At 40.5% G+C, this 12,165-nt stretch overlaps 1 protein-coding gene across 3 annotated transcripts in view; it reads left to right on the top strand.

Annotated features, from left to right (window-relative positions):
* Positions 1 to 11,904, top strand: part of LOC146000093 (putative tubulin polyglutamylase TTLL2) — a 216,575-nt gene extending 204,671 nt beyond the window's left edge. For all 3 annotated transcript variants that reach the window (XM_083137428.1, XM_083137427.1, XM_083137426.1), the window contains exons 6-7: positions 142 to 418; positions 10,952 to 11,904. In XM_083137428.1, the coding sequence (XP_082993554.1) occupies positions 142 to 418; positions 10,952 to 11,850 (1,176 nt within the window). In that variant the 3' untranslated portion in view covers positions 11,851 to 11,904. The remainder of the gene's footprint in view (positions 1 to 141; positions 419 to 10,951) is intronic.
* The last annotated feature ends 261 nt before the right edge of the window (positions 11,905 to 12,165 follow it).

Raw genomic sequence — 12,165 nt, 5'->3', positions numbered from 1 at the left:
AACCCAGAAACTCATTTCGCTAGATCCCCAAATTGGGGTACAAGAGACTGGCGAAAAAAGGAGGTAACCGAAATACTGACTACTTTAAATATGGTCACCCTGTATAATTTCATTAAATATTAACGTATTAATACTTTCCAGGACCTCGCCGACCTCAACTACAGCGCAGATGCCGTGGTCCAGCAGTATGTGGCCAACCCTCTCCTCATCGGAGGGTACAAGTTCGACCTCCGCCTGTATGTGTGCGTACCCTCGTACCGCCCCCTCAACGTCTATCTCTACAGGGAGGGGATAGTGCGATTCGCTACAAAGAAGTTCAACCTATCCGATCTGGACAATCTGTTTTGCCATCTGACCAACACCTCGCTCAACAAATGGGGCAGTGGATACGCCGAGCAGAAGGACAGGGTTGGATCAGGTAAGGGTTTAATGTACAGGGTTTTATTTGTAGACATTGATCTGCACAATAATGCATTGTATTGTACAGGGTGAGTCAGAAATATGGCTACACGTTTGAAGTAAATATAGTGTGTTATTGTGCAATATAGAGGAAAATGGTGAACGGTATATTAAACTTGAAACTTCATTTTCTTTTTTTCATTTCAGATTAGAGTCGCGCGCCCGAACTTACGTCATTAGCCAAGATGGCGCTAAACATGTACGTAGCAACAAGATACAGTTACAGCGTTGGCAACTACATACCAGAATGATCGTGAGAGCAGTGTGCACAGCAATGGACTTAAACAAAACAAGAATTTGATGTAAGCATTCGTTTTATCCACTTCCCACAGTCGACGGTAACAATGTAACGTTAAAATCACGTCTCGCCAGTCTCACAATCATTCTGGTATGCAATTACCATGCTGCAACTACAACTTGCTGCTAGAAGTTCAGCGCCATCTTGGCTAATGACGTATAGGCCAGTCAATAAGAGGGTCCAATAAGGAAAAAAAAATAGGGAAAGCTGGAAAAAAAATTATTATTTTTCTAAAAGGGTTTTTAACAACATATTAATTTTGCACCCCTGTACCATCCCGGATTTGGCCGCCATCTTTGAAAAATAGCGCCCAAAATCAGTTTCTTGCAAATATCTCACTTCGAAAGTACTTTACAACAAAAGAGGTTATAATAAAAAATAATCTACATAAAATTCTCTACAAAAAATGTTCTGTGTATTTTTCTTCTAGGATGCTTCGTTTGGGTGCTAGATGAGCGAGAAAGTTTAGGTTATTTTCCCGCCACGTTTTGCAAGGAACTCAAACTCAAGGAAGCACCTGTTACATGATGTTTTGCAGTATATCTCTTCTATAAAACTGGATTTATTACATTTGTTCTTTCTTTAAGATTGTCATTTATGGTTCAATTGCTTTTATCATTGCATGCAGTACTTTATAGGAAATAGTTTAGTGTGTAGGAAGGTAAAAATAAATAAAGTGCTTTCCTGTGCTTTGCACCATGCCAGTTTAGTGTGTGCGGGAGATAATATGTTTGGTTGGAAAGTCAAGGTATCTCCAAAGGAACATGTTGACTTTGTCCAAAAGGGCTATTTAACAATAAAACGCCAATCTAATCAAGGGGTCCCAGGTTCAATACCCGGTGGAGGCACATTTGATGGTTTGGAGTCCATTTTGACCTGTGGGTCCAGTCACGATTAGCCTATTCGTGCATAAAGTAGACTTAAAACAATAATTCAAACCACAATAACACGATCACAAAAGTTCTGGTCTCTGATCTGATCAGATATGACGACTGAGCCGTGATGTGCCCCATGAAGAGTTGTGGGGGACGGGAAAGAAGTGACTGACTCGATGCTAACGAAGTGGATTTTTGGCATGCCTACTAGTTCACAGATAAAATAGATGAGCTGCATGTCGATGTACGAAAGTCTCTTATATCAAGGGATAAGGAAAGACTTCCAGTTCTTTTGTCAGTGATTCTCTCTCTCACCCATCATTCCCTGGTTTTGATGGTATAAAGTCAATAATTACAGGATTAACAGGAAACAAGAAATCCAATCCTTCGGCTGCTCATGATGTTAGAATGTCTTCAATGTTGAGTATTTGGCAAATGTCAAGTTTGAATGAAATAAGAGAGATAATCACTGGATCAGTCACTTCTGAGAGATGCATTGTATCCAGTTGATCCAGAGTTTTTATTTAAAATAATATTTTACTAAAAAATCACAAGACCTATTCAGAGTACAAACTGTCCCATACCCATTTAAGCTGATGAGGTAGGGATGTGGAAAACAAAAAAAGCCTTCTCTTTAAGATCCTCTTTGAACCACTCTCTGAAAGTTTCACAGATGGTATCAACAGACAAGGAAGCTGCACCACCAGAGTTTCTTCGCATTTTATTATGTGAACACCTTCAAGGTTCCACAAGGGGCCTTGTAGCTGTAGAAAATTGGACTAAAGTGTTCAGTGATCTGTGAACATTGCAAAGACATACCTGTTCAAAACCTGGCACTGTTCTATACTCTGTCCGGGGAATATCTGGAGAAAGGCCGCGCGCATTATAGTAGAGAAGGGGATAAAGCGAGTGGGCGGCGCGAAGCACTACAAGCTCCTGTAAACGGCTAGTAGCTACAGTAGTTTTTCCCCCACCACGCAATTCTGTTCCGTCTCACGCAGAGGTTTGCAGTTTGGGGGTGTGGAGTTAGGGCCCCACACTTTCTTGAGCACGGCCGAGGGAGGGGAGTGATGTGATCAGCACCATGCCGCCTTTACCCCCAGTTTCCTCCAGGTACCCACTTTATACGACGCTGTGTGGGTGCTGGAGCCGCTTGAACAGGTGGAAAAAAATCTCCGTTCTTCCCCGCTGGGGATCGAACCCAGGTCTCTACGTGGTGGTCGGATGCCCTAACGACTCTTTTTTCTCAAGGAATACCCCTATGCGGTAGTGTTCCCCGTCATTCACCATTTTCTCAACTTTCACACATATCACTTTTTACTAATATTCTAGGTTTTTCTCATTACGGACATACACAAGCATCCATGTCCTAGCAAGGATTCGAACCCAGAATCCCTAGCATTGCAGCCTGCTGTGAAAACCACTCCGCCACGGAGGTCAACAGGACTGAGCTACCGCGGCTCATACATTTAGAATAGGTATTATAATAAGAAATAAGCCCTCAAGTTACCTTGTAAGAAAGTTTCCTTGTCTTTCGCTCTTGTAAAATAGAGTGGAGAAAAATAAGTGAAATTTCTCGCTCCTCTAGCACCCTAACGTTGCTTCTTAGAACAAAAATGCACATAACCTTTTTGTAGAGAATTTTATGTAGATTATTTTTCATCATAACCTCTTTTGCTGTAAAGTGCTTTCCAAGCGAGATATTTGCAAAAAACTTATTTTGGGCGCCATTTTTCAAAGATGGCGGCCAAATCCGGGGTGGGGTGCAAAATTAATATGTTGTTAAGAACCCTTTTAGGAAGATAATAAAATTTGTTCCAGCTCTCCCTATTTTTTTCCTTATTGGACCCCAAAATCATCCCTTGTTGACTGGCCTTCAGGCACGTGACTCTTATCTGAAATGAAGTTTCAAGTTTAATATACCATTCACCATTTCCCTCTAAATTGTACAGTATCACACTACATTTACTTCAAACGTTTAGCCATATATCTGACTCACACTGTATATTAATATTTAAATAGCTTTCAATTAAGTTATTGCATGTATACGCTTATGGGACGAGAAAGCTAGACATAACATACAGGTTGATCACAAATTATTGAGTTCCTGTTAGTGTGGGATCGCAAAAGAATTAAAGAACCTATCCGAGCACATTAGGCATCGACAGTTGTGGTCACATCGTATTTACTGAAAATTGAACAGAAATCTAATCTGGACTAGCCGGAGAGTGATGCGTGTCGTATGCTGAATAGGAGTTTCACTCGTAACCAATATTGGGACTCTTGAGGGCTAGTAAGTTGATGAAAATTCACACTTTTTCTGGACCCCTAAGATAATGCTAAACCTGTTAGTAGTCCGTTTCACTTCAGTTAGAATGAGAAAAAAGTTTTCATTTTGCATTTTTCTTTCTTTTCTTTTTTTATTTTCCTACATTTTCTTGGCTTTTTGGTCATTTTCGGTATTTTTTCCAGTTTTTCTTGCATTTTTTATCATTTCTTAATTTACCTCCCTGTTGTTTAATGAATTATAAATGCATTTTCTAGCATAACTTACATATTTAAATTTCCTAACTTGGTCTCTAGCAATTACGGCATTAATAATAAATATGGTCAATGCAAGAACAGAATATTATTTTTAACTGAATCTTTGGCAGTGTATTATATATTTAATTGTGGTAAATTTATTTTTCCTATCAGGGGAAGCTTAAAATTCTTTGGGTGAAGCTTACTTTCAGGTTCCCTTTCTGGCCACTAATATCGCTTTAATCTGTGGTTTTAAAGTAAATTAGTCAAAACATTAAAAAATGTAATCTGATGCATGCGAAACACAGCCGTATTTTCAGATGCTGCCCAGCCCATCTATTGATTGATTGATTGATTTTGTGTTTTAAGTCCACTTTATGCACAGTAAGGTTAATCGGGACTGGGCCTACAGTTTAAAGTGGGATCCGAACTACTATGTGCCTCCACCGGGTATCGAACCCCGGGAGCCCTTGATTGCGCACAATAGGGGGGGCACAAGCCCACCTATTGTATTGTGGTGTATTTTATGTTATCTTGAAGTAAAAATAAAGAAAACTATGCTTTTTTTCCTTTGCCTCGATAGTTTAAACCACCAAACATTTTTTCGGATTTTATCGAATAATTCAACAACTCTGTTGCAATTTATGAAAAAACCAAGCTCTCATTTTAAGAGCGAAAATTATTTTTAGGTCATCCTTAAAAATTGTTTGTCATTTTTTAATAATGTTAAGGTTATTCTATAGGTCATTCTTAGAATTTCTGTAGGTCATCAACTTCGGAGCTCTACTCATAATGTTATTCTATAGGTCATTTTTAGAATTTCTGTAGGTCATCAACTTCGGAGCTCTACTCATAACCAATGTTGGAGTGCATAAAATGTGCTATATATATCACTCATAGAAAAATATTAAAGCGCATGGTACGAGTTGTACGTGTCTCGTAGCCAATCTTGGAGCGCTTAGTATTAGTTGTAATGACTCCTAAGCCCCGCGACAGGTTAAGTTTGCAGCAACTTTTCGCATATATAGACGCAAACATGCGCGCAGAATATAGTTCCGCCGCAATACTGCCGATTTTCTTACTGTCTGTGATATGAACAGCTCGGATCTTGAGGCAAGACTGGCACGGGAAATGCTGATCGCCATTCTTGCGTGGATTAATACATAAAACCTGCTGCAAACTTAACCTGTCGCGGGGCTTAGTAATGAGGTGAGCATTACGTCACTCGTAGCCAATGTTGGAGTACTTGGTATGGGTTTTATGTTACACGCAGATAATACTGGAACTCTTGCTATGAGCTACACGTCGTCCAAAGTTCGAAAATTTTTTAACAAGTCGTAAAGTACCTCCTTTAACCTATTTCTAACATATTTCGCCACTTTGTGCTGTAAACTGGGACTTGAACTGCCCGTCTTGGTATGGATTCATACAAGCACGGCTCTGAAATTCACCTGTCGTATCGCATGGTACAATATATCGGAAATATGACAGATTAATAGAGGGATTTTATACGTTGTTAGAAAATGTTCATGCTTGGAGGGGTCTGAAATTGTTCCAATTATACAGATTCCATCCAATCATGAGCGATGTTAGTAATTTTTGTACTCAGAGCTAGTATAAGAAGTTGAATACTAGAAATAATAATATAAAGGGTCTTTCATTAAGAGTGATACTTTTTAAAATTTGAAAAAAAAATAAACCACTCAACGTATCAAAGTAAATTGTGCTTTATTTTGAAGCTTAGACATTGCAGTTTTGTTCTGAACAAAATATCGTTCAAATGTCCACCACGGCTTTGAACACACTGACGCACACAATGGCTCCACTGATCCTGATTTCAGTGGAAAAATCATGTTCTCAGACGAGGCGCATTGTTGTCTTAGTGGATTCGTCAATACGCAAAATTGTCCTTATTGGAGCGAGAAGAATCCACAAGTGGTCCATGAGGTGCCATTGCATTCAAAAAAACTCCCTGTGTGGTGCGGTTTGTGGCGTGGCGGCGTCATTGGACCTTATTTCTCTCGATATATGACAGAAGAACCGTTACCGTCAATGGCAACCGCTACAGATCCATGTTACGCGAATTTCTGTGGCCAGAACTTGACACCATAGATATTGAAAACATGTGGTTCCAGCAGGATGGCGCTACGAGTCACACAGCTGATGCTACGCTCGATTTGCTGAGAGAGAAGTTTGGCGACCGGATCATCTCAAGACGTGGATGTGTGAATTGGCCGCCACGGTCGTGTGATTTAACACCCATGGATTTTTTCTTTGGGGCTACATCAAAGCCCAGGTCCATGCTGACAAGCCAGGAACTTTGGAACGTTTGGAGGCGAACATTCGTCAGGCTATCGCAGACATAACGCCACTAATGTTGGACAGAGTGATTAACAATTGGAGATTCGTGTGCGTCAGTGTGTTCAAAGCCGTGGTGGACATTTGAACGATATTTTCTTCAGAACATAACTGCAATGTCTAAGCTTCAAAATAAAGCACAATTTACTTCGATACGTTGAGTGGTTTATTTTTTTTTCAAATTTTAAAAAGTATCACTCTTAATGAAAGACCCTATACAAATAACTATTATTACAAATATATTATAATGTATTATTATTGATTGCCAATTTGTTATTATATCCTTGAGAATACTCTTGTACACCAGATGAACGAATATCATGTAAACTTGTTATTCTTTCTCTCACATTTTATACCGCTAATACACTGCAGTACATAGATATTCTACTTTGTTATAACAATTAACACGTCATTCAATAAATGTCTTTGAAAGTGGGGGAAAGTGGGGGTCAGGATGTTTATACTTTCATAACCTCTCGCATAAAAATCTTATTCTTGAAGTTTTGGAAAACACCTGGAACATTTATTCCTTAGATTAAGTAATAAAACATGTGGGAAAAAGAAGATGTTCTGCGCTGATTTTTTGAACAAAGTTATTTTTTGTTTCCTTGGTTATTCTGCTGAAATACTAATTAAGTGAACTTTATTTCTGTTATCGAATGGGCAATATCTGTGTTCAAGCACTCACGAATAGCGGCGTTCATCATATTCTACCTCTGAACTAACTTGATTACAACTACTCTTCTTATTTCACCTATGTACCCTCCCCCCCCCCCACATCTCACCAATGTTTTACTATATTCTATCCTTACTTGTGTATTAATAAATATTTTTATATTTTTATTATCATCTTAATTTATATTAATCTTACCTACAGATATGTGTCTATTCATGTGTTTATCTTTTCGCGTAAGTTGGTTGTGCAAATGAGTAAGAACAGTAGTTGTAATCAAGTAAGTTCAGAGCTAGAATATGATGAAAGCTGCTATCTGTATTCGCGAGTGCTTGAACACAGATATTGCCCATTCGATAACAGAAATGAAGTTCACTTAATTAGTATTTCAGCAAAATAACCAAAGAAAGGAAAAAAAGAAAAAATAACTTTGTTTAAAAAAATAGCGGAGAACTAATATTATTTCCCACATGTTTTTATTACTTAATCTAAGGAACAAATGTTCTTACTTTTTTGTCCTTTTCGTCTTTTGTTTCTCTTGTTTTATTGTCTAGGTTTCTTTTGGTATGTAGTAATAGATAATTAATATACGTATGTATTCATTGGGGTTAGGTGGCTGAACAGCCGCGGACTCGCTCTTTAATATGGAATATTTTAATTGTGTTGAATTGAAACTAATAAACCTTTTTGTTTTTTGAAACGGATTACTAGGGGAAGCTTAAGGACTGTCCGGGGGGACGCTTTCGTGGAGTGCCATACCGGGGAGTCCCTCTTGAGTGAGGTAAAGGTAAAAAAAAGGTAAAGTGCTCCCCTGTTCTATTCACCACGCCATGAAGGCGTATAGGGGGTGTGGTGTTAGGGCCCCACACTTTCTTGATCACCGCCGAAGGAGGGGGTGATGTGATCAGCACAACGCCCCTGGCCGCCTTTACCCCCCAGAGTTTCCTCCAGGTACCCACTATAAACGACGCTGGGTGGGCGCCGGAGCCGCTTGAACAGGTGGAAAAATTCCCGGTTTTCCCCCGCCGGGGATCGAACCCGGGTCTTTCGTATGGTAGTCAGGCGTCCTAACGCCTTTTTTTTATTTTTTATTTTTTTTATTAAAAGGAATACCCCTACGCGGTGGTATCCCCCGTCATTCACACTTTTTCAACTTTTACACTTTTCAATTTTTACAGTATTCTCAGTTTTTCACGTTTTGGACAAACACAAATACCCATGCCTTACCCGGGACTCGAACCCGGAACCCCTGGCGTTGCAGCGCGCTGTGCTAACCACTCTTTTTCTAAAAGGAAATACCCCTACACGGAGGTATCCCCCACCATTCACACCTTTTCTCACTTTTACACTTTTCAATTGTAACAGTTTATCAGTTTCTTATCATCTAGACAAACACAAATACCCATGCCTTACCCGGGACTCGAACCCGGAACCTCTGGCGTAGTAGCGCGCTCTGCTAACCACTCCGTCACGGAGGTTGACTAACTCCGCCATGGAGGTCGACATCTTTCGTATGGTAGTCAGACGTCCTAACGACTGAGCTAATGTGGCTTATTAAAGTTAAAGTTATTACCACTTGAGTGAGCCAAAACCTTATTTCTGATTATTTATATAAGCGTGATACGTTCAAGCCTGTATTATTATACTATTAAACGTATTATTATATTTATTAATAATAACTTAATAATAATCAGCGGTGAACGATGAGACTCGGCGAAGTTCACAGACTCCTCTCAGGTACAGGGATAGTGTTAGGCAAAGACAATATTCACAGCACAGAGAAATAAAACCACATTACTGCAGTATGTATAAACTGAAAGGTTTTATTCTTTATTTATTGCAATGTTAATGCAAATATACTGGAGACGAAGACGAGGATTTTGCTTTGTCGATGAATTGACTCAACTAAAACGCATAAACTCAATGCGTGGCTATCGGCATGCCTATGATCACATAGACCTAGCTTGCGCCCCGAACTACCACACCAAGAGATATGCAATGATAACTGAGCCAATATTTGCTCTTTAGCCTTTTATTTCCAAATTAATCCTTAGGTTAACTTTATTATTTAACGTAGAATGGTTGCAGTATTGTGCATAGCATCAATGCATGGCTATCGGCGTACCTATGATCACATAGGCCTAGCTTGCGCCCCGATCTACCATACCAGGATGTATGCACAACACCGAGGAGTTCCTTTTAAGTTTAAAAGCTTCGTCGATCCGTGGCGAAAGTGTGATATTTCTTACGCGATATCCTCGCTTTTATACTATTTCGAAAACACAGATTCAAGTACAGATGAATCACTCACTATTTACAAAAAGATTCTACCAACAAAACTGACATCTATGCATGTTTAGAAATACAAATTCGTATAGTGCACTCTCTCAAATAAAGATACATTAAATTACCCATAATGTAGCATAAAATACAATTAACAATAAACAAAAGATATACATTACAAACAAGGTGCATTATTACATATAATAACAAAGAAATTACGCTTTCCTTCACAAAAATAAATACATTAGTGACATATTTTCTACTGGTGACGTCACTTAAAAATGTAGATCATATCAAGCGTAGCTATTTGTTTAAAAAGAGGTGGTCGACTGATTAACTTGTTTTATTTTACTTCGCTTCTTGTGCCACTTTTTGGCTAATTTGCGAAGATGGGGATGAGTGATGTTATGATGAAATTGATGAATGGACACTCACAAACATCCATGCCCATGCCGAGATCGAAACCGGGACCCCTGGCGTCGTAGCGCGATGTGCTAACCACTCCGCCACGCGCCACGAGGGCTGGCTAAAAGAGGTGGGTTTGTGAAGACAAAAATTAATTGAAATTACTGCTGAATAATGTTATATGTATATTTGCAAAATCATGTAACAAATTAAGCCAAGACCTTAATATTACTTTGATATCATTATGTAGTACATTCCTACAATAAATGTGTTGTTTAACAGTAATGCTTAAGGTGTTTAAAAAATAAGGCTCTTATTTTCCCCTCATTAAATCCGCAAATTTACGACATGGTCGTATTTTTATTGAGCGGTAGTGGAAAGTGGGGTAAAGAGTGTGGAAAGTTAGAAGGGTGGCAGGGTAGATATTAGGAGAGGCATCAAAAACCCACCTTGCCCGGTTGAAAATTTTATCTTGAGCCGTTCCTGTAAACGATTGCAGCATCCATGGGGGTTGAGTGAATGCTTCGGTCACTGGTGTATGCCAAGGGGGACTGATGACGCTACAGCCCCTCCTGAAATTTTGAGAAAATCATCATTTTTAAATAATAGCAGTAAAGAACGCAGGAAAAACAAAGTGATAAGTGCAAACTCCCCTTAAAATTACCCCAATCAGCATATTTATCGAGCCTCCCCGATGGCGCAGTGGGAGCGTCGTAGCCTTGTAATCAAGGGGTCCCGGGTTTGATACCCGGTGGTGGCACATACCGATTCGGAACCCACTTTAAACTGTAGGTCCAGTCCCGATTAGCCTTACTGTGTATAATGTGGACTTAAAACACCAACAACAGTTTTGTCTTTGAAAAGGAGGTTAAAAATGCTGATTATGAAATATTTTATTGTATATCATGTATCACCTACAACGCAGCTATGAAATAGACACCTTACAATTCTAGCCCCCTCCAAAAAAAAATTGCGTACGCCAGTGATTTTAGTCCCTATTGGGGAGGACTAAGGTTTAAATTAAAATACTGAAGAAGTCCTGTACGTAATGAACAGAATTCGTTGTTTTCTTTCCAGGTTGTAAGTGGACGCTGAAGCAGCTGCGTCACTACTTCCACCAAACGGGCGTGAGCGATTGGTTCCTATGGCAGAGGATAGCGAGCATCATCGTGCTGACGATCCTCAGCCACATGCCAGGCATCCCCCACGCCACCAACTGCTTCGAGTTCTACGGCTTCGACATCCTCCTGGACGACAACCTCAAGCCCTGGCTCTTGGAGGTAAACCTGAGCCCCGCATTGGCCACCGACTGCGACGTGGACTTCGTGGTGAAGAAGCCGCTGCTCCACGAGCTCTTTGACCTACTCGGCCTCCCCATCTGCAACACGGGGCTCTCTTTATTCGCCCTGTGGACGCGAGAGAGCGAGGGTAGCGAGAGTAGTAGCGACGGAGAGGCCAAGCCCAGCTACGGAGAGGCCAAACTCAGCTACGGAGAGGCCAGGCCCAGCTACGGAGAGGGCAGGCCCAGTTACGGAGAGGGCAGGCCCATCGACAACGGAAGAGCCAGCAAGTCTCGCAAAGCTCAGGGTAAAAGACACCGCGAGACTACAAAGAAGCCGACCGCTTCCGACGACAACGTGTGGATCTTGCAGTGTCCACGCTATTGCCAAAATTCCGCGCACGCCGCGCTGAAATCAGGGAAGGCGCCTCGCTCCAGTTCTTCGGTTTGGAGCAACGGTAGGAACTGGTCCGATCCGCCCGCTCAGGAAGGGGACTGGGTCCGCCTGTACCCCATGACTTCCGAGGACGTTCATAAAGAGAATACAACTAAATCCGTCGTTTCTTCCGTCTGCAGGTACATGAAGTATGCACGCGATGTCTTCCTTAACCACCCAGGAGGAACCGACAATGAATACAACGAGGTTCTGCAAAAGGCATTGAGGCTAACGACACAAATTTGGTATCCTCTAAAGTAGTTGTATCTAGCTTATAATATAGTTCCCAGTTTACATTTTTTGCCACTTTGAAAAGCTCATAATCAAATAATAAAAACTTTCAAGTCAATTAATAGTCATGTGTTTTCATATTCAAATCCTGCGGGGATTGGAATGAAAGTAGTGGCAACACATCCATAGATGAATAACCATATACGTATTGCAGAACCTGCAGACTTTTACATTCCCTCACTGTAATCCCAAGCCATATTTATGACACTCTGCCACAATGCTGGACGATGGTGAAGACAAGCAGCAGTGCCATTTTTATTCATGTCCTTGAAGGAGCGCCCTATT

The sequence above is a fragment of the Lepisma saccharinum genome, chromosome 16 (genome assembly GCF_977018435.1).
Source record: "Lepisma saccharinum chromosome 16, izLepSacc3.1, whole genome shotgun sequence".
NCBI classification, from domain to species: Eukaryota; Metazoa; Arthropoda; class Insecta; order Zygentoma; family Lepismatidae; genus Lepisma; species Lepisma saccharinum.
This window is presented reverse-complemented; position numbering and strand designations above follow the sequence as displayed.